General features: G+C 39.8%; 2 protein-coding genes across 2 annotated transcripts in view; one reads left to right on the top strand and one right to left on the bottom strand.

The window, feature by feature from the left end:
• The window catches only part of LOC106876284 (uncharacterized), a 124,715-nt gene that overhangs the window by 3,393 nt on the left and 98,056 nt on the right, over positions 1-23,266 (bottom strand). The window contains exons 16-17 of the mRNA XM_052965552.2: positions 2,850-3,688; positions 1,757-1,977 (exon numbers count right to left, since the gene is read on the bottom strand). Of these exons, the coding sequence (XP_052821512.1) occupies positions 1,757-1,977; positions 2,850-3,688 (1,060 nt within the window). The remainder of the gene's footprint in view (positions 1-1,756; positions 1,978-2,849; positions 3,689-23,266) is intronic.
• LOC149137219 (uncharacterized) lies at positions 18,199-20,483 on the top strand. Its single transcript, XM_089347603.1, has one exon. The coding sequence runs from the start codon at positions 18,215-18,217 to the stop codon at positions 20,039-20,041; it is 1,827 nt and encodes a 608-aa protein (XP_089203729.1). The 5' UTR covers positions 18,199-18,214; the 3' UTR covers positions 20,042-20,483.

Here is a 23,266-nt window from a genome sequence, read left to right as displayed (position 1 = left end):
ATGTGTTAATAAGTATACACACACACACACACACACACACACACACACACACACACACACACACACGCACGCACGCACGCACGCACACACATATTTTGAAGAATAGTATTGTTGACTTACAGGTTTCCAACGGGACAATCGCCAGTACACTATAAGGTGAGCGTTGTAAAGAAACTTTATTTGTAACTCTAGTGGAACAAATGCTTCAAAGTACATTCAGAGCTACACACCAGTTGGTGTAGGTAATCACCTTGGGATGCTTCACAAAGAGAGGAGGGTAAGTCCATCTCGGAACATTGGAGGACGGAGAACAGGAGTTAGTTGGAGAGTAAAAGACGGGAGTTTTGTGCGGTGTTATTTACCTATCGTATGATTTGTCGTGAAGCATTTCAAATATTGTCCGATAACAGATATACTCGATGATATGAATAATCCTAAACGATAAATTTCTTGTTTGTAAGTTAGTTATAAGTTTTCAAATTGGATTTCTCATGTGATATAAAGAAGCTGAATTTGGAGAATTTAGAGCAGACTTTTTAAGGAAGCGCACAATGTAGGAGTGGTAAAAATGGGAGTACATCATATGACCGAGAGAAAAGGAAGCACACTTTCAGGTTGAAAGAGGGGAAAGTATATTGTAGGGCTGACAAAGGGAGCAGATATTGTAGAACTGGCAGAAGGGCATATTGTAAGGCATAAAGAAAGGTGAACACAAAGTAAGGCTGGCGGAAGGGGAAGCAAAATGCAGAACCGAAGAAAAGCATATTGCAGGACTAAGAAATGTTGGAGTAGACTATTGGCTTGAGAGGAGGGAAAGCAAGATGTAAAGCTGGTTGAAGGGGCGCACAATATAGGGGAAGTATATGGTCAGAGTGATATTGGGCGCTGAATATTTTTATCAGGTTTTTCTTTTACTAATACACATGGGCAAAAGATACATATATACATACACACATACATAATGACTGCAATACCGTCACTTGAATGAGACTTGTCGCTGTTAAAGCAACATGAATGTGCCTCGTCAATTCTGCTAGGAACCTACACACTTTTGCACCAATGTGGCGACTCTTGTAGCAGTTATTTAGAGAGTTGCGATCCACGTTGTCACATGCCTTCATTCTATCATGAAAATTTTCATTGAGTGTTTTGCCTTTTTCGGCTCTGCATAAAAAAGATGTTAAAAATTTAGCGATGCCTATGTTTGAAGATATTTTAAAGTGAGAAACACTTTACGCAGGGCTAATTCCACTCTCTAAACAACATATGCACTTCCCCCCAAAAGAAGGACTAGTCTACGCCATAGAATATAAACAAAGTCCCAGGTGTTACATCAGTTTTCCTTCTTGAGAAATGCCTAAACAAATATTTCACATAAAATATGGACGCGCTTGTAAAACATTTAACCAATTATAATTATGCAAGGTGACTGAGTTTTTTTCAGCAAAAGATCTAACCCTTTGGATCACTAGTTGTATGTTAAAATAAGGAATTCTTATACAGTCACATGACTATATCTTAAAAGAAATTGTTGAAGTGAGCTTGTGGAAATGGATCGGCTCTCTTTTTCTTAATGAATCCGAGATGCAAAAATTGCGTCGCAGTTACGAGGGGGAAACGAAACCATAATGCGGTTTGCTGTAATACTTTTGAACACAATGTGTATTGTACAATGTGTATTGTATTTCATGATGTTTATTGACGAGGTGAAACGACTGAGATTTGCTTTTATGCATTAGCATGACGAAACCTTTACCTCAGTAACCTGAACACAACTGTGTTGTCGTAACACTCCGCAAGACGATCCGGTAAGATCCGACTGGTTCACTTTTCCGAAAGCTCTGACAAGGACGTTTTTTAAGACGGCTCGCTTAAAATGTGTAGTCATCATGGTGTAGATTAGTGGGTTAAGGGCACTGTTGATTGGTAGAATAAAAATTGCTAACCAAGCGTAGAGATTGTCATCAATATGGTAACCTGGAAACAGAAAGCACCAACGTTGAGAAACAACATGGAAATTATAACAAAGAAGATTAACGGTCATAATGACGATGCGTGTGTACGTGTGTGAGTGTGTATGTGTGTGTGAGAGGGAATGAGAAAGAATGTAAGAGGAAAAAGAGAAATAGTGAAAAAGTGAGAGGGAGAGAAAGAAAATAAGCGTGATGAAAAGAAGGAGAAAAGTTGTTGATGATAGCATGTGTTGAGTAAAGATTTGATAATGTAAATAGACGTGGTGGTTTGTACAGAGTCAGTAAATACTGAGAACGGAGTTATTTTGTGACTTCGAGGAAACTGTTTATAGCTATTCGGACAACAGTTTGGCAGTATTTAAAAAGCTGGAAGCATTCAAAGATTAGCGTTTGCAGCAAGTTAAGTTTTCCTTCGTAAAACATGAAGTTCAAAATGTTTTATGAGAAATAGAAATAGATATTCTCTATCCCACTTAATTTTGTGTTTAATTAAAAAAAAGATCATATATTTTTTATCCATGATTACCAATAAAAATGAAGTGAAATAGTCATAAATGTAGATATGTAGACGTGGAAGGAAGAATTATCTCTTGCTACTCACTTTAAATTAAAAGTAAACAAGATATTGAAATATCATACCTTAGTGTCTTAAAAAGATAAGGACAGATCACAAAAAGTAGTCACTGATACACAAAAGAAAACGAAATGCTCAAATGATTTTGATTATAGGCCAACTCGACCAAGATTAATCCGTGTCTAAACATTTGAATATTTCTTTATCAACAACTGTACAGATGCAAAGAAAATAGCTGAAGGAGAAATTAAAAGAACTAAAATGAAGAAACATGAAAAAAAGGAACTTTACGATAAGCTTACCTGCAAGTGCTACAGTTTTCACTGTTATTATAGGAACCCAACACATAAAGTCAGTGAGGACGATCATGGAGAATCTCTTCATTATAAGATGATCATGATTTTCACGATTTGTTCGCAGGGACATGGCTGACTTACGGATATTGCAAAACATGACGAAATAGGCATAGGAGATAAATATGAAAGCTAGCACATTTATACCGAGAAATAAGAAAGCTGAGTATTCCCAACCTTTTATATACGGTTCATGGATATGCAAAGGTAGACACACAGCATTGTTTCGATAGAAATGTTCTCCGAAATAAGGTATGCCGAGAACTGGCAGTACAGCAAGAAGGAAATTAGCGAGCCACATCGATAATATTAAAAAATATGCTGTTTTTCGTCCGCATTTGTGTAATGAAAACGGATAGACGACATTAATGTATCGGTCTAAAGTAATGAGTACCACAGTAAAAACAGACATTTCTGTGCTAATAGTTGAAATCACTCCGCAGCTGTTGCAAAGCCATGAATATCTCCATTGTTGGTCGTTCGATAAATATTTCTCACGATAAAACATATCCTTAGAACCGACAGTTAGCAAATAAACACCCATCAGCATATCAGCCAACGCCAAATTTTGAATGTAAAACGAATGAACTTTGTTGTCTTCGTTAATGCAAAAACGTCCAAGTAAAACCAAGCAGTTTCCCAAGACACCGACTACGCCGATCACCCATACACCAACACGTAGCACTGGGTTTTCAATAAGATTCTTTGTACTGGATAATCCATCACCTTTGGGATTGCACACACGTACGTGCAAAGCGTAAATACAGGTGTAAAACACAGAAAAATGTCTGAAAATAAAAATAATAATAATAATAATAATAATAATAATAATAATAATAATAATAATAATAAGAAGAAGAAGAAGAAGAAGAAGAAGAAGAAATAGACAGAGAAAAATCCCAGCAATGGTTGAGAAGCTCAGGACTCAAAGCAGAGACTGAAGGATTTTTAATTGCTGCACAAGACCAAAGCCTCCCCACCAGAAATTACCAAAAACATATAATGAAAAGAAACATAACAAGTAACTGTAGAATATGTGGAGATGGACAAGAAACAATAAATCATATTATCTCTGGCTGCCCAGTCCTGGCTAAGAAGGAATATATTCGCAGACACGACAGAGCTGGGACCTATATACACTGGAAGCTATGCCAACACTATGGAATAACAACAGAAAAAAGATGGTATAGACACACGCCAGAAAAGGTCACAGAAAACGAGAAAGCAACCATACTCTGGGATATGCCAATACACACAGATAGAGAAATTAAGGCAAATAGACCAGATATAGTTGTCAAAGATCATGAAGAAAAGAAATGCTTTCTAATTGATGTATCAATACCAGCAGATGACAACGTTTCTCTAAAAGAAATGGAAAAACTTTCAAAATACAAAGACCTGGAAATAGAGATAACTCGAATGTGGAATCTAAAAACAGAAACAATTCCTATCATAGTAGGTGCCTTAGGTATAATAAAAAAATATTCAGACAAATACATAACAAAAACACCAGGACTTACAAATATATATAACATACAGAAAATTGCACTACTGGGTACTGCACACATCCTACGCAAAACACTTTCAATACAGTAACCATAAGAGCACCACAGCAAACCACAGCACATACCCAAGGCGCACAGAGCTGCGCTCGGTAGTGAAGTGAAAGCACGTTATAAAAAATAAAACTACTGAACAATAATAATAATATGAACACATGATGAAAGAAATGTACAGGAAAGAGTATTTGAGGAGAACCCCGGCTTGTGCTTCAATCGAAGCTAAATGGCCGCTATAAGATTAGGGCAATTAACACGTGGGCGGTTGCTTTGATGAGATATGACGCAGGAAGAGTATCTTGGAAGAAGCATGAATTACAAGTGTTAGACCGGAGAACACGTAAATTAATGACAATGAAGAAGGAACTACACTGCAAGAGTGATGTGTCAAGATTGTATGTAAAGAGGATAGTTCTTAATTATCGGTTATTCTTTACTTGAAAGCAGGCAATAACAAATCACCAAAGGTTTCAAGTAGTGCCTTCTCCTGTGACTCACAGAGACAATATTCTCCTTAAAATGCGAGCTGTACCCAACAATGCTGTCTTCTGGATCACCCCGTGCCTGACAACAGCTCCAATATTCTTAATATGTTTTTCAAAGACCTGTCAGAAGGTTGTGAGCGCTTGCCGACACTCCAGGTGCCAAGCGCCCTTTCTTGGTCTGCGATTGACCCAGGATTGTAGTTCCATCAGACGAGCTGCAGAGAGTCCCGTTTGATGAACGGCGACCACACCTGCTCACCGTTTAGGAAAGGCTGGAGATGTCACAGCCTTAGCGCATGTCTGCGCTTTATTAGCCTCGGCATGCCCAGTCCTCCACTCAGCGGCTGTTGACAGTAGATGGACCGACTGACGAGCAGAACACGTCCCTTCCATAGAAAGTGGGAGAGCAAGCACTCCAACTTTATCAGGTATGAAATGGGGCAAGAGACGACGGTCAGACGATAGTAGATGGCAGAGGCGATGTATGCATTCACCACCTCCGCCCGATCCTTCAAGGACAGTTTCCTCTCTGCCCATTTCTGGGTGAGATTGGTTACCCTGCTCGTCACCTCCCCACAAGTTCTTGTTCACCTGGAAGTCTACATCAAATCAGATCCCAACACTTTAATCGTTTCTTAATTTTAGCCACTAGGGCTCATTTTTTCATACAACAAGCGGGCATACAAATGTGTTACAAAATATATAAGGATGAATTAAAGATATATAAAAAAAAGACGTATTATTATACAAATTAAGCAGGTATAAATAAAAGATGATTACAATTTTCTGAATTAGATCAAGATTTTTCACAACTCTAGTAAACTTTAATCTTTCCGTTCATTTCGTGAAGTAAATCTCTCGTTTCGCAACAGTCCGTGGAAATTCAGGCATCGAAATAGGCAAAGAAGTGCACACGTCTTACTAAAGATTTAAATATAGGCGCATTCGGGGCTGTGTGGTAAGAAGCTTGCTTCCCTCATGGTTCCGGGCTCAGTCCCACAGCGCGGCACCTTGGGCAAGTGTCTTCTACTATATCCTTGGGTCGACCAAAGGCTTATGAGTGGATTCAGTAGACGGAAACTGAAAGAAGCCCGTTTTATCTATATGTGAGCAAAGCTCATTTTGCCCTTAAGTTTGCCCCTAAATCTTCAGGTTACCTCATTAAATGTTCAAGCTGCTCTTCATTTCGTACAAAAATCTGTGAAAATCATGGAGGTGGGTCAAGCTGCGCTTTGAACATTTTACTTGCCTCTCCCTTACTACTATTATTCTGTTTTTACTGTTCTCGACAGTGGACTGTCTTATTTATTTTCTTCTGTTCGTTACAAGGCGATATTAATGATATAACTTGTCTTTCCGTTTCATCATCCGTTACAAACATTACATATATGGTTACGTAATTACTTCCTCATCTCATAGAGAATATACCATTCCGTACATCGGCAAATGCTGGCTGCAATTACTCTTCAAGCGGCACGAGGAAGGCCTCTTTGTCTTCCGAAATGCGGAGATAAGTTATTTACTTTGTATTTTGCTATTCATCAAGGGACTGCGTTATGAATGCTTATCCCTTTGTCACGAAAGTTTGCTAGGTTGATTTGTATCAATGATCCGTTAATTCGATGAGATATAACAAAAGAAAGAAGGCTTTCTTTGTTTTACAATTCGACGCTCTCTATTCAGTCTTTTGCTTGAGGAAAAGCGCATGCGTGCTGATTATAGCGGCCCGGCAAAGAAAACTTGCGTGTGTATTTTATAATTGCTGTTGAATACATCGTTAGTAATATCTACTTCAGTGCAGATGTTTTCAGCCAATAAATTATTGTTTTGGCGTTGTAAACGCTTACATTTTCTCGTATGATTTCCTTCGTCTTGATTAATTTCTGTACTTTTATAAACAATTGAAGTTTTTAGGAGGCGTTAACTCTTCGTCGACTCATAGCTAGTTCTTATTAGGTTGAATGTAAGCACAAAAACTAATGCTTAAAAAAAATCTCTGTTTTCTCTTCTTATACGGGAAAGATATCTAGAGAAGTTCCAGAAGGGTTTTTCGCAAGAGGTATTCAAAACAAAATATTTTTTTCTTTCAGAAATGCTTGATAAAACAACAAATTTTACAGAGCAACAAAGTGGTACCTCTTTTCGCCTCGTATACAAATAATAATAATAATAATAATAATAATAATAATAATAATAATAATAATAATAATAATAATAATAGTAACCATAAGAGCACCACAACAAACCACAGCACATACCCAAGGCGCACAGAGCTGCGCTCGGTAGTGAAGTGAAAGCACGTTATAAAAATAAAACTACTGAACAATAATAATAATAATAATAATGATAATAAAAATAAAAATAATAATGATGATGATGATGATGATGACGGTGATGATAATGATAATAATAATAATAATAATAATAATAATAATGATAATAATAATGATAATAATAATAATAATGAGTTGGGGTATGATCTGGGAAGAGGTAAGGGAAAACTGAACCACTTGCGTAAAAGGCAAAACGTATTATGAGCACAAACCTCAGAGAGTGGCGGAGTCGGAGACTAGTAAAATCATCTGGGATTTCCCAATCGAAACAGATCAGACACTAGAGCATAACAAACCGGACCTAGTCGACAAGGTGCACCACATGGACGACTTGAAGTTTTTCCCCAAAAGTGAAGCTGAACTGGACAGCCTAATCCAGACTGTGTAGATTTTCTCAAGTAATATTAAGATGGAGTTTAGACTCTCAAAATCTGATACGATGGTGATGAGACGAGGAAAGCTTGTCAGGAAAGAAGGCAGATGTATGCCAAGTGGTGAAATGATAAAGGCAATTGAACCTCAATCCAGTTATAAATACCTGAGGTACTTGAGGTACAAGGAATTAAACACTCGTAATACAACACACCTCTCTTAGCTCGTGGGCGCCCACCCTCCACTATATTATTTTACCTACAAGAGACACGCATCTTCTCCTGCTCCACCCCTCTCATTCTCTCTCCCCAGACTTTCTTTCTCAGTCACATGACATTCGCCAACACCATCGCTACAACCTTGAAATGAAATGGCGACTATACAGCAAACCCCACAGAGCGTGTTTTGTTAAGTGGGTTCCCCCACTCCCAAATAGTTTTGTTCCTTTATTTGCAATTACCGCTTAAGATAGCAGTAATCAAGTCCAACTCCAGGTCTTCACCTGGTGAAGCTGTTTGGAACCTGCAGAAGGGAGTGAAAATGCTAGTGTCCGGCGCCTTCAAATAACTGGTGTCCCGGGTATATCGAGTACATTAGCCCTGGATAGCAATGAACTTAAAGTAGAATCACTCTGATATCAAAACCAGGGGAGCAAAGTCTCTTTCGCCTTGGTGGGCAACTTTGCCCGAGATGGTGTCTCGATAAAAAACTGGTTGGTGGTAACTTAAAAGCACACCTCATTTATGAGAGAAAATGTTCAGACAAATCAGCTAACGATAATGACGTGAACGGGACTGCCGCCAATGTTAAAGGATATCCCAGAAACAGCCGTAAGACTATATCTCTTTCCTTATAAAGTGCTGAAAACTCCTCACAGCCTTGGTTTTGTTATCTGTTCTTGTCTAAATAGTTTCAATAAAAGAAAGACTAGATGATCACGGCTGGAAAGCCTTTGATCTGGTGGGAGGAGGTTCTGAGCAATAAAATCAGTAGTAAAACAAAAATCACCACGAATTATCCTCTTCCCCTCCTCCTTCCTCACTCCAACCTCTTGCTCGTTTCCTCTTGCCTACCCATCTGCCTTTCTCCTCTTTTTCTCTTTATATTGTCTTATCTACGAGTCGCTGAGGCTTCGTACTGTTTTGACTGGACAGTGTTTTTTCATACACTGTGGTCAATTATCTGAGATAAATTGTTAACAAGATCTAAACTGATGCAGAAGAATAAAATGTAGTATCAATCACAGTTTAGTGTATCTAAGCTATATTCAGCTAGACGAGGACAATAATTTAATAAGCAATTTAGTATATCAGTGGTAAGTTAGATGAAACTGACTTAAATGTCTCCTTAAAAGATCTTTTACCACTCTCTGAGATTGTGTCGTCATTGACATGCGTAATACTAATTTCCAATGTTGCAACAGCAACAACAGCAATAATAATGATAAACAATTCCTAATATCGGCTTTGACATAATGTCATTTCTCTCATAATATAACGACGCAATAAATTGAATTCTGTTATCTCTATTGCGGCCTTGGCCACGAGACAGTTGTATTATCCTTTGCTGAAGACAATTAGTGAAGTGAGTGGTTGTTTTTAGAACATTTTAATTCCAAGAGATATAGCATAGTGTTCATATGGTGACTTCTCACATATGTAGCACTGTAAGTTGTAATTATTTGATAAAACTTTCCTCTAGTGCTTTTTTAAATTCAAAATAAGTAAACGAAATAACCTCTAACACGATTTAAAACTACGTAGACAATGCGGAGTGGATGAGATATAATCTGTAAAGCCAAGATATAATACGACAACAATATCCAAGTAGGAGGAGTTTAATCGATTTCAGCAACACCAGGTCATGACTAAAGTATATGTCAGTGGCCCTGAAAAGATGAACGGCAAAGCTGAATCCAAACCCAAGTAATAACATTCTAATGGTATAATTGGACGAGTAGAGTAACAGCAATGATCCTTTTCAGGATCTCTAAGACCGATGGAAAGAGACAAGTTAATCTTAGACAGTAAACGACCCTTTATGCTTCCAACAGAGCGAGCTCTGCTACAGAGCTCTAAGGTCCACTTGCTGATGCTAACCAGTCAACGGTTTAAATTTATCACTTACGAGGGTGTACTGAAGAGTTCCTGGCTTTAAGGGTATCGCCAAAGGCCTGGTTGGAGGCTCAACTTTCTGTGTTCTTTTACAAGGCTTGGAAAAACTGAAGGAGCGCTGCAAGAAGTGTGTGAATCTAAGAAGGGAATATGTTGAATAAAACCATAATTAAATGATCTTCCTGTATTTTCTTTTACTCAGAGCCAGGAATTTTCAGCATCCCCGCAGTTTCCATGCACCAAGTTTCACTCACAAACATTTGTGGACCTGTTACTATGGTAGAACACTTCCTCAAGCGTTGTAGATGTGCAGCAAACTTCTCAAACACACAGCCTTGCCTGTGGTCATTAAAACGAAAACGGACGTAACTAATATACTGCGAAAGTATTCACTTTGACTTTGTTGGATGTCTGTCACACCTGTTATATTGAACAAACCTACATTGAAACACATTGAGCAATTACATTGTTCAATGTATCTCAGTAATGATAACAATGAATAATAATCCTTTCTACTATAGGTACATGGCCTGAAATTTTGGGTGAGGGGACCAGTCGATTACATCGACTCCCCAATGCGTAACTGGTATTTAATTTATCGACCCGAAAGGATGAAAGGCAAAGTCGGCCTGCGTGGAATTTGAACTCAGAACGTAAAGACAGACGAAACACCGCTAAGCATTTCGCCCGGTGTGTTAGCAATTCTGCCAGCTCACCGCCTTCATAATAATAATAATAATAATAATAATAATAATAATAATAATAATAATAATAATAATAATAATAATGATAATAAAGATGGTATAAACACACGCCAGAAAAGGTCACAGAAAACGAGAAAGCAACCATACTCTGGGATATGCCAATACACACAGATAGAGAAATTAAGGCAAATAGACCAGATATAGTTGTCAAAGATCATGAAGAAAAAAAATGCTTTCTAATTGATGTATCAATACCAGCAGATGACAACGTTTCTCTAAAAGAAATGGAAAAACTTTCAAAATACAAAGACCTGGAAATAGAGATAACTCGAATGTGGAATCTAAAAACAGAAACAATTCCTATCATAGTAGGTGCCTTAGGTATAATAAAAAAATATTCAGACAAATACATAACAAAAATAGCAGGACTTACAAATATATATAACATACAGAAAATTGCACTACTGGGTACTGCACACATTCTACGCAAAACACTTTCAATACAGTAAACATAAGAGCACCACAGCAAACCACAGCACATACCCAAGGCGCACAGAGCTGCACTCGGTAGTGAAGTGAAAGCACGTTATAAAAATAAAACTACTGAATAATAATAATAAAAACTTGTCAATAGCCTGGATAGACTATAAAACTTGTCAATAGCCTGGATAGACTATAAAAAGGCCTTTGATAGCCTACCACATAGCTGGAATAGGAAATGTCTGGAAATGTATAAAATAGCTCCTACTCTGCGAAACTTTTTATCTGTAAGTATGAGATCATGGAGAACCACACTGATGTTGAACAATGACAATGAATCTCTAAATGCTGGAAATGTAAGAATTTCATGTGGCATTTTCCAGGGTGACTCACTATCACCACTCCTCTTCTGTCTAGCCCTAATACCGCTCTCAAAATTGCTCAATGATGCACAGTATGGTTATAAAATATTTGATAAAAATATAAATCATCTCATTTACATGGATGATTTAAAGCTCTTTGCAAAAAATGACCAACAGCTCAAAGGCCTACTAGCGATTGTTAAACAATTCAGTGATGACATCAGGATGCAATTTGGCCTTGATAAATGTGCAAAAGCTACCTTTATCAAAGGAAAAATGACAAATACATCTAATGTGAACCTTGACCAGCAAAATGTCATAAAAGAGTTAGAACCAGCGGAGAGCTACAAATACCTAGGGGTAATTCAAAGGGACAATATCAAGCACTCAGTGATGAGGGAAAGGATCAGAAGAGAATGTTATCGCAGGGTGAGAGCAATACTGAAGACAGAGCTGAACGCGAGAAACAGGATCGAAGCGATCAATGCTCTAGCCATACCAGTCGTGACTTACAGTTTCAATATCGTTAACTGGTCAATTACTGAAATATGTAATGTTGACAGAAAAATACGAAAACTGCCAAGAAAAGAGGGAGGCCGAGGACTTCTACAGCTGGCATTATCAATGAAGGTAGCCACAATTGGCCTAGACACCTATCTGAAAAACTCTGAGGACTGGATGCTAAAACTTGTCTTAAAACATGAAAGCAAGAAAGCATCTTACTCAGTAACAAAACAGGCAAAGGAATATCTAAGTGAATTCCAATTGCAACAAATTCAAGAATTAGACGAACTAGAAACACCTGCAGAAAAAGCTAAGCGCTTGAAAACCCGTGCTAAAATTGCTGCCTTAGATATTATGACTGAAAAATGGCATGGAAAACCTCTCAATGGCAAATACCCAAAGAGAGCGAATAATGCAGATATTAACAAAGCCCTTACCCACCAATGGTTAATGGGCTCTGGCTTGAAATCAGAAACAGAGGGGTTTATCATAGCAGCCCAAGATCAATGCCTACCTACAAAGAACTACCAGGCCAACATATTAAAGAACGGCAGCTCCCCATTATGTCGTATATGCCAACAACAAAATGAGACCATCGATCATGTTGTCTCCATGTGCAGTCTGCTTGCGCCTACAGAGTATCTCAACAGGCATGATAGAGCTGCACAATATATTCACTGGGTAATATGCAAAAACCTGGACTTGCCCCATGATAAAAACTGGTGGGAACACAAACCACCCCCCAGTACTTGAAAATGATCACATTGCACTCCTCTGGAACTTCACCATTCAAACTGACAGAAAGATAGACGCAAATAGGCCAGACATCATACTGAAAGACTTCAGACAAAAATCATGCTTCCTCATTGATATGACTGTTCCAATCGATATAAACGTATCTGTCAAGACCTACCAAAAACTGAGCAAATATAAAGATCTTGAAATAGAGATTAGCAAAATGTGGAATCTGAAGACGAAAACAATACCTATTGTCATAGGTGCCCTGGGAATGACAGCGAAACGGGCTGATTACTACCTAGCTCAGATACCAGGAAACCCCAAAATGGCTGAAGTTCAAAAGATAGTGCTCATGGGAACTGCCCATATCCTACGTAAAATACTGTCTATGTGATCTCAAATTTTAAAGCAAACATAATTTTCTTATGGTTTCTTAAACATTCACTTGAACAAAACTGTACAAATCCAAATATATGGTACCCTAGGCATAACACCTACATGAACTTCTAACTTGTTGTCTCTTGAGGTCTCAGGGTGAGACTTGGATCCAACTTGTACAAATGCAAAACAAAAGTCAGAATAAAATAATAATAATAATAATAATAATGATAATAATAATAATGATAATAATAATTAGGCAAAAAGGCAAAGACAGGTATTAGTTCAGAAATAATAATGAAAAAATTAACCATTTGTTCAAAATGGATGATCTGAAGCATTTTAGTAAGAATGAAAAAGAGATAGATTCCTTAATATAGACTGTAAGACCCTTCAGCAAAGGTGTAGGCGTGGAATTTGGCATAGATAATTGTGCAATATTAGTTATGAGAATGGGACAGGTAGTCAACAGTGAATGCATTCAATTACCAGATGACCAGACATTAAAATCATTGAAAGAAGGAGAGAGTTATAAGTATCTATGAGTATTAGAATCTGACAGAGTACTAACTATAGAGATGAAAACGAAAATTGAGAAGGTATACACTAGAAGGGTGAGGAAGCTAATGAAGTCAAAGCTAAATGGTCCGAATCTAGGGAAGGCTGTAAATACTTGGGCAATATTGTTACTTAGATATTCAGCAGCTATAGTAGATTGGACAAAATCTGAATTAGTAAATCTAGACAAGAAGAACTAGGGAGGAATTAAATATAAATGGAGGACTCCACCCAAAGGCAGGAGTATCAAAATTATACTTACCAAGCAGGCGGAAGAGGGTTAATATCAGTAGGTAATAGTGAAGAAAGTTTATTAAAAGCTGCTTGAGTCACAGTAAGATATAGGGAAACCAAAATGCCAAACGAACTTAAAAACCAAAGAAAAGAACGAAAGTTATCTGACTGGCAGGAGAAAACTTTACATGGTAGATTCCCAAAGATAGTTGCCGCAAATAGTTATAGCTATGGTTGCAGAAAAGAAGGCTGAAAAGGGACACAGGCAGTTTGTTAGTAGCAGCACAAGATCAAGCACTAAGGATTAATTAGATAAAAGCTAACATAGACAAAAACCATGTAGATTCCCAATGTAGGTTATGCAAATCAAAAGAGAATAGTGTTACTCATATAGTAACACACACACACACACACACACACACACACACACACACGCAGACATAACATACATAGTACGACTATGCATTCTAATGATATCCACCACTACAACTGGTAAACAGAAACGATCGTAAATGTACTATTACTACCACTTTTTTTAATTAATTAATTAAATTAATGGCATAATAGCGCAAACAACCAGCTTCTTCCTGTTATTTTGCCTCCATTTTCTTCTTGCATGTAATTTAAACTACGGCTTACCCGCTGAAATACCTGATACCGTATACCTTTTACCAAGGACTGTACCTACGCAACTAATCACCAGGAGCGCCAAGGTCAGCAGCTATCGAACGCCGACGAAGGGAAATAACCCTGAAATCCGGATCCGTTCGTGCTGCAGATCGTGGTGAGAGGGATAACTTCCCTTGGCAAACAGGACACAGTCGTGTGTCGATAAGCCAGCTGGAGGAGATGTCCTCCTGGGGCTAAAAGCAACAGTAACATCCACCCCTAGGGGTCAGCCACACTTAAGTGGCAATATACTACACTTTATCGTGCAGTTACTGTTAATACTTCATTTAGAGAATTAACATTGCTTGTTTTCACCTTTTCGATATCAGTGAAGAATTTCACTGGAAAAGTAGATATAAGATTGCCAGGTTTTTGTCTCTCTCGCCAAGGTCATCAGCTATCGAACGCCGACGAAGGGAAATAACCCTGAAATCCGGATCCGTTCGTGCTGCAGATCGTGGTGAGAGGGATAACTTCCCTTGGCAAACAGGACACAGTCGTGTGTCGATAAGCCAGCTGGAGGAGATGTCCTCCTGGGGCTAAAAGCAACAGTAACATTCACCCCTAGGGGTCAGCCACACTTAAGTGGCAATATACTACACTTTATCGTGCAGTTACTGTTAATACTTCATTTAGAGAATTAACATTGCTTGTTTTCACCTTCTCGATATCAGTGAAGAATTTCACTGGAAAAGTAGATATAAGATTGCCAGGTTTTTGTCTCTCTCGCCAAGGTCAGCAGCTATCGAACGCCGACGAAGGGAAATAACCCTGAAATCCGGATCCGTTCGTGCTGCAGATCGTGGTGAGAGGGATAACTTCCCTTGGCAAACAGGACACAGTCGTGTGTCGATAAGCCAGCTGGAGGAGATGTCCTCCTGGGGCTAAAAGCAACAGTAACATCCACCCCTAGGGGTCAGCCACACTTAAGTGGCAATATACTACACTTTATCGTGCAGTTACTGTTAATACTTCATTTAGAGAATTAACATTGCTTATATATATATATATATATATATATATATATATATATATATATATATATATATATATATATATATATATATATATATATATATATACATATATATACATATATAATATAAATAATATATAAGTATATATACATACATATATATATAAACATACGTTCATACATACATACATACATACATATATGTATACAAAAATACCCCTTAGGCTTAATTAATGAAGGAATTAAAAAGGCGATGAAACTGAATATCACCCAACTACGGACACCTAAAGAAAAAGTTAATGAAAACACCATTCCGTTCATTAACATATACAGTCCTGGAATAACTAACATATTCCACGTCATAAAATCAAACTATCCTATACTCCTACAAAGCCCCAAGATGAAAACTCTGATTGAAAAAACACCTTACGGAATAGCAGACGTCAACCAAAAACCTTAAAAAACACCGCACAAGGGCAGAATTCAGATCAGAGAGCAAACCAGAATTCATAGTAAAAGAATGTGGAGATAGATGTGAAACGTGTAACAATACCAACAACTTCAAGTATATAGAAAGTGGTTCCCATGTAAAGTTCAAGAGCGGATATATTTTAAAGATAAATGCAGATATGAAATGTAAAACACAAAATCTCATATACTGCATTACCTGCCCAAAATGTAAAGAAAATTACATTGGTGAAACGAATAACTCCTCTGCGAACGTGCAAGAATTCACAGGCAACATATCCGGCAAGAAGAACTACGAAAGATTCCATTGAGTAAACATTTAGAAATATGTGGAGACGAAAGTTCAAAATCTTTCCCTTTTACAAATGTACATAGGACGATCCGCAATACCGAAAGGCAATGGAACTACACTTCATAAAAAGATTCTCTCCGAAGTTAAATGTTTGAAAGAGAAAAAAGAAAAGCAAAGAGTACGTTTTGTATGTATGTATATCTATATATGTATGGGTATAATATGATATATATAGTTATTTTATTTTACTTACTAACTGATTTTTAAAATTATTAATTTACAAATATTATACTAATGTATTCTCATACAGAACTACACCTTGCCAAAAATAAATAAATAAATGTATGACAGGAATATATTCTAAATATAACTCAAAGAATATAAAAAGGACAGGAAAACATTCTTTTATTATTTATTTTTCCTTTTTTATTTCTTATTCTCTGTTTTTTCTTTTTTCTTTCAAAACAAGGGTATAAGTAAATAAGTTTTTACTTTTATTTATTTTTTTATTTTTTGACAATCCTTAAAAAGACCATTTCAATACAATGAAAAGTTGTGGATAGGAAAATGAACTTAGTAAAGTACTAGAAAGTAAGAAATACAAGATGATGTGGGACATTAACACTCAGACTGACAAAGTAATACAAGCTAGAAGTTCTGTTTTATTCTCATCGGAGCATTGGGTTCAATACCACCCAACCTCAAAAATCATCTGGAAACTTTGGAAATACCCTACAATCTATGTGTATTGCAAAAATCGGTATTACTTGGAACTGCACGCATATTGCATAAAGTACTATCTATCTGAAGTCCTCGCTGTGACTTGACAGACAGTACAGTCTCCCGGTAGACACAATATCTTCAACCAACAACATCACGATATTGGATACTGTGCGACATCTTAACTACTACTACTACTACTACTACTACTACTACTACTACTACTACTACTACTACTACTACTACTACTACTACTACTACTACTACTAATAATAATAATAATGATAATAATAGTCAGCAGCTGAAGACACAGAAACACTAATACAACCCAGCAAGACAACTGAAAAATAACTCTCAAAAACTGTAATAACTACAATTTCCTGTGAGTATTTTAAATTTCCATCAAAATAAGTTAAGAACCTTACATATCTACAATTTTCGAACACACACATGATCAATTAAAAAAAAATTGATATCTACAACTTCTGTGAATACCTATTCTTTCCTTTCTCCCTGAGTATTCGAAAATGTAAACATCCTTTTTATTCTAAGAACACTACAGTTTTCTCTGTTCGGACAAACAATAGATCATTTTTAGTAAATTTTAAAACTTTAATATCCACAGTTTTCTGTGAAAATTTTACCCTCCTTTTCTTTCCTTACTCCCTGAGTATTCGAAACTGTAAACATCGATTTTATTGCAAAAACACTACAGTCTTCTCTGATCGGACATACAAAAGATCATCCCTAGAAAATTAAAAAAATTAATATCTAAGATTTTGTGTGAAAATTTTACCTTTCTTTTCTCCATGACTACCCGAATATGTAAGCATGTCTTTTATTGCAACAACACAATTAAATGCACGATAAAAAATAAGGATTTAAGCACCTGCTAATATATACAAACTGCACAATTACAAAAGCTGTAAACCACAGCAAAACTTATGAAAATTAAATAAAAATAAAAAAAATCAGAAATCCAAAATTTCAAAGATGTGAATATCAGTATACTATTATTATTATTATTATTATTATTATTCAAGCGAATGGACGTGTCTCCCGAAGCTCTGTAAGTTGTTGCCGTTTTTACCCGGAAATCTTTTGAAATCTGTTTTAAATTTTATATATTGTTGTAGCCAAGCCGACTAGGTTCTTGCGGAGCTAGTCGGTTAGGCGAGATTTCCCCCATTTAGGGGTGAATTCTTCGTTTGAAAAACTTCCATTTTCACATTTCACACGTATCATATCTGAAAAATGTCGGAAAAAAGAATAACAAGCTGTTCTCTTCTCTCTGCATCACTCCCCGACAAAAAGAATGACGGGTCAAGTCTTTTTTCACCCCGTCCAGTTAATGCCATAAAAGGCAAAATGCCAGTGAAAAGAGCAGCCAGCTGTTCTCTTCTCTCTGCATCACTCCCCGACAAAAAGAATGACAGGTCAAGTCACATTCCACCTCGCCCAGCTGACGCCATAGTGGAGAGTGTTCCTGATTCAGGTCTGTTTAACAGACTCTCTGCTGCTGACTTCCCAGCCCTCACCTCCACCATTGCTTCTACACCGGAGAGGGAGGAGGAAAAAAAGAACAAAGAAAACAAAGTAAACAACACGAGCAACAGTACCAAGACCACAACCAGTAGCCATTGTAACGGTTTCGCCTCCGCAGCTAAGCAGAGCTCAGAAGAAATCCAAGTGACAATGGCAGAAATAAAGAATGCCAAGGAATTGTTAAGAAGGGATGGCAATAATGTCTTCCTTAACACTCCACAAGCATTAATACAAGCAACGAAAAGAAAAACAATAGTATACAAGGTATTCAATACAAAATACCAAAAGATGGAGAATGCTACTCCACAGAGATTGGAGTTAGCTCTAAAGCTGATATGGGGCCAAAAAAGCTTCGTAACCAAAGGGAAGCGCTTTGGAACAGTGGAAGTGCGCTTCCCAACGGAAGAGGATGCCATCCGGCACTCTACAACACCGTTAAAGGCGGAAGAATTATTACTCATGCCGACATACCTTGGTCGACGTGTGACAGAAATAAAAATAAATCATGTGCCACCAGAACTGAACATCTCCTGGCTAGTGGCAGCTATGCTCTTCGACATTGAAGAGACTGCCACTATCCTAAAGGTGAACAGAGTAAAAGAAAAAAACTGGTTGGGCATGGAAATGCATCTCCTTGTTCAGATTGAACAAGATAGCATAAATACCATACCCGACGCCATAAACCTGCCGGATGGCAGTAGAATACACATTGCAGTAGAGGGGCGCAGACCAAAGTGCTACCTCTGCAGCAGTGAAAAACACTTAAAAAGAGACTGCCCCATCTACAAGCAAAGAATGGAGGCAGACAAAAACAGAAAATTGCAGCAACAACAACAACCAAAAGCCTCCACACCACCAACACCATCACCGCCAACACCATCACCACCAACACCATCACCACCAACACCATCACCACCAACACCATCACCACCAACACCATCACCACCAACACCATCACCACCAACACCATCACCACCAACACCATCACCACCAGCACCACGAAAAGCGACACCACCATCTCCATCCATCACCAAACCAACACCAACACCAACACCAAGAACCTCCACACCAAAAAAGATAACAGAACCAGCAACAACAGAAATTGTAAAAGAATCTTCATCAGATCCGACAAACATTCCCTTTCCAGATCAGATCAGCTCGGATTGTGCGAACACTGATAGTGAAAAAGGGAAGTGGCAAACTGTACCACCAACAAAAAAACGAAAAAGAAAGACAAAAGAAACAATTGACAAAGAGGGGAGGCGCGAAAAAGGTGAGCTTCCCAACATCATCGGCAACAACAACACACACTCACAACAAATAGCAACACCTTCTCCACCACAAACACCAGCACTCACACACACCACAAACGTAACAGCCATCAACACAAAAAATGAACGCTTATTAGACTTTTTAAAAAACAGTACAAATGCAAACACCACAAATTTCATTATACCCCTACACAACGCACCACCAGCACACATACTCACACTAAAAATAACCCAAGAAAACTATAATAAAATAAAAGAAAAGTTTCCGAATGATGTTGGGTCGCTAGGGAGAAGCTTCTCCCAAAGCCTTTATCGGAATTTAGTGGAGACACCCACACGAAAACATAGGGGAGCCACCCCACCAGAAAACAGTAAGTAGAGCCTTTTCTCCTCTAATACTTTCCTTTTTTTAAAAAAAAAAAAAAAAACATGGTAATTCTCAGAATCGGAAGCATAAATGTGAGAGGCCTCGGGTCGCCTTGGAAACAAGGTCACCTGTTGAACGACCTGAGGTTTTACAGTGTAGATGTAGCAGCAATTAGCGAAACCAGGCTCTCCAACCCGAAGGAACTCGCAGCCCTTTTTGACGGGTACGAGATTTTCCTATCTCCGTGTCGGCCGGGAGCGGGCGGTGGAGGTACTGCGGTGCTATTTCGGAAAGGCCTAGACTTGAAAATAAGGGCAGTCTTCCTGGATCCGGAAGGTAAGTTGGTGGTCCTGGACGTCGATAGTAGTGATGGCGCTGCTTTCAGACTGCTGGCTGCCTAAGCTCCGACAGGAGCAGGGCAGTCGGATTATTTCAAACGTCTGGAGGTTTTCCTAGGTACTTCTCGCACTTTAGTGCTAGTTGGGGACTGGAACGCTGTCCTGGACGAACGTATCGATAGGGTGGGTGCGGGAGCATCTAATAGGAAAGGGGGATGCAAGAGCCTCGCCAACCTACTCAAACGCTTTCAGCTGTCCGACAGGTATCGACTAGACAACCCGAATGTGCCAGTGTGGACTTGGACTAATCGCATCGGGTCGTCTAGATCGTACTTAGATAGATTTTTCTGTAGGCCAGCGGATAAGGATAGCATAGGGTGTCCACAATTCAACATAGTCGGCTACACGGACCACAAATTCGTAATCTGTACGGTCGACTTAGATAGGCTCCATAGACAAGGCCCCGGTTACTGGAAGCTAAACACGTCGACAACGGCGTGCAAAGCCTACAGAGACCGGATTAGTTTATTAGTTAAGAGGGCTTTAACCGGGGCAATCATCAACAACAACTGGTGGTTCGCCCTGAAGCGGGCAATTAGAGCAGAATCAATTAGGTTTAGTAAGGCTCTAGCTGTAGAGCGTAAGAAAACAGAGCGGGATTTAGTTAACAAACTAGACGAGGCTCTTGGGACAGGTATCGCAACCGACGTGTTAGCAGCGAAGTTGGCCCTCGACCAACACTTTGATGCCAAGCATGAAGGCTGCGTTGTCAGAGCTAAAGCACTTTCGGTAAGCGGGGAGGGGACTAAGGCCGCTCGATGGGCCCGCGTGGTTGAGGCGAAGCGTGGCAACAGAGCGACCATTCGGTCTTTGGTGGACCAGAACGACTGCGAGATTTCGGGACCGAAGCAGATGTGTTCGGCCTTTCAGCAGCACTTTGCTAAATTGTTCGGGACAAACGGTAGGACGGACGACGGAACAGATTTCGGTGTGTACCTAGACGACCTGCCGCAACTCTCGACCAGCGAGGCCGAGTGCTGCGAAGGACCGATATCTGCCTGGGAAGTACGGGAAGCGATGAAAGGCTGCACGAGAGGTAGATCGCCGGGTTTGGATGGTCTGCCTTACGAGCTTTATACGTCAATGCCAGACTTGTTTGCGGGCGTCTTGGCAAACGTCTACTGCAACTGGCAACAAAACGGGAGAATTCCTGCTTTTGTTTGTCGGGGAGTGGTGGCTTTGCTAAGAAAGGACCCAAACAAGGGGGACATTATAGGGAACTTTAGGCCCATCACTCTGCTCAACACAGAGTTGAAGATCTTGGCCAAGGTGCTAGCCAAGAGATTGGCGCCTGTCGTGGGCAAACTGATCGGCAAGGCGCAGACATGCGCTGTGCCGACTAGGTCTATCCACGACAACCTCCATCTCATACGCTACATCATAGAGAGAGTGGGTAACGAAGCTGGCGCGGGTGGGGCTTTGATCAATTTAGATCAGTCTAAAGCCTTCGATAGGGTCGACCATCGATACCTGGCAGCTGTTCTCAAGGCAGCTGGCTTCGGTCCGGTCTTCCGCGGGTGGATAGCTGCTTTATACAGCGGCATCTGCTCGGTCATACGGGTGAACGGCCATCTATCGGAACCGTTCAACATCTCGCGTTCGGTTCGCCAAGGGTGTCCTCTCTCCTCCCTTCTGTATGTATTGACTCTCGAGCCATTACTGCGGAAGTTGGAGGCTTTGAGGGGCGTCCCCCGTGATCTGGGATGTGGAAGGAGCGTGTCTGCCTATGCCGACGACGTTACCGTGATGGTGTCGAGCCACAGGCATATTGACCTGATTGGCGAGACACTAAACGAGTATGAAGCGGTGACAGGTGCGAAAATTAACGCGGAAAAGTCAATGGGCTTGCAACTAGGCACCTGGAGGGGCAAGTCCATGCCGTCCAACAGCGTCGTAGGGCGCTGGACAGACGGACCCGTTAAACTGCTCGGGGTCTGGTTCGGTCCGGACCTCCAGTTGGAGAAAAACTGGGAAGAAGTGACGAACAGGGTGGCCAACCTCACCCAGAAATGGGCTGAGAGGAAGCTCTCCTTGAAAGGTCGAGCGGAGGTAGCGAATGCGTACATCGCATCCGTCATCTATTATCGTTTGACCGTCGTCTCTTGTCCCGACCGCTGGTTAACCAAGATGGTACGCTTGCTCTTCAACTTTTTGTGGAAGGGTCAGGTACCACTGGTCAGGCGCTCCATCTGCTGTCAACAGCCGCTGAACGGAGGCCTTGGCATGCCGTGGTTGCTGATGCGCAAACATGCGCTCAGGCTACGACATCTCAGGCGCTTCCTGGACGGTGAACAGGTGTGGTCGCCTTTCGTCAGACGCGATTTTCCGCAACTCGTTTCTTTAACAGAGCTGCAATCCTGGATCAAACGTAGACCGAGAAAGGGCGCTTGGCACCTCGAATGCCGCCAAGCTCTCACCGCCCTCAGTCAGGCGGGCAGTGCGATCGGTAGTAGATCCACTCTAGCTTTCTATAGAGGGTTAGTGGGAGAAAAGTGCGACGACGTTCTCGGGGAAACTCTAGGCATCGAGGATAATCAGCTAAGCAGTCTGTTCAGGAGAACTTTCGGGCCGGGGCCCATGGATAATTTCCAAAGGTCCCTCGCCTGGCAGTGCTACCGAGGTGCGCTACCTGTTCGAGATAAACTCTACCGACATGGAAGTGCCGTCAACCGGGCCTGCCCGAGGTGCGCTCAGGACGACGAAACCGTTCTGCACGCACTCGTCCAGTGCCCGAGCATTGCTGACCTGTGGGTCTATATCGAACAGCTACTGTCACGTGTAGGACGGATCCGGCTATCAGCTAGATCCATCGTGAGAATTGACCCGCCGACCTCCTTTA

This window comes from Octopus bimaculoides, chromosome 2 (genome assembly GCF_046866305.1).
Source record: "Octopus bimaculoides isolate indiv1 chromosome 2, ASM4686630v1, whole genome shotgun sequence".
In the NCBI taxonomy this organism is placed as follows: domain Eukaryota; kingdom Metazoa; phylum Mollusca; class Cephalopoda; order Octopoda; family Octopodidae; genus Octopus; species Octopus bimaculoides.
Note: the sequence above shows the minus strand (reverse complement) of the source record. Positions and strands in the feature narration are given on the sequence as shown.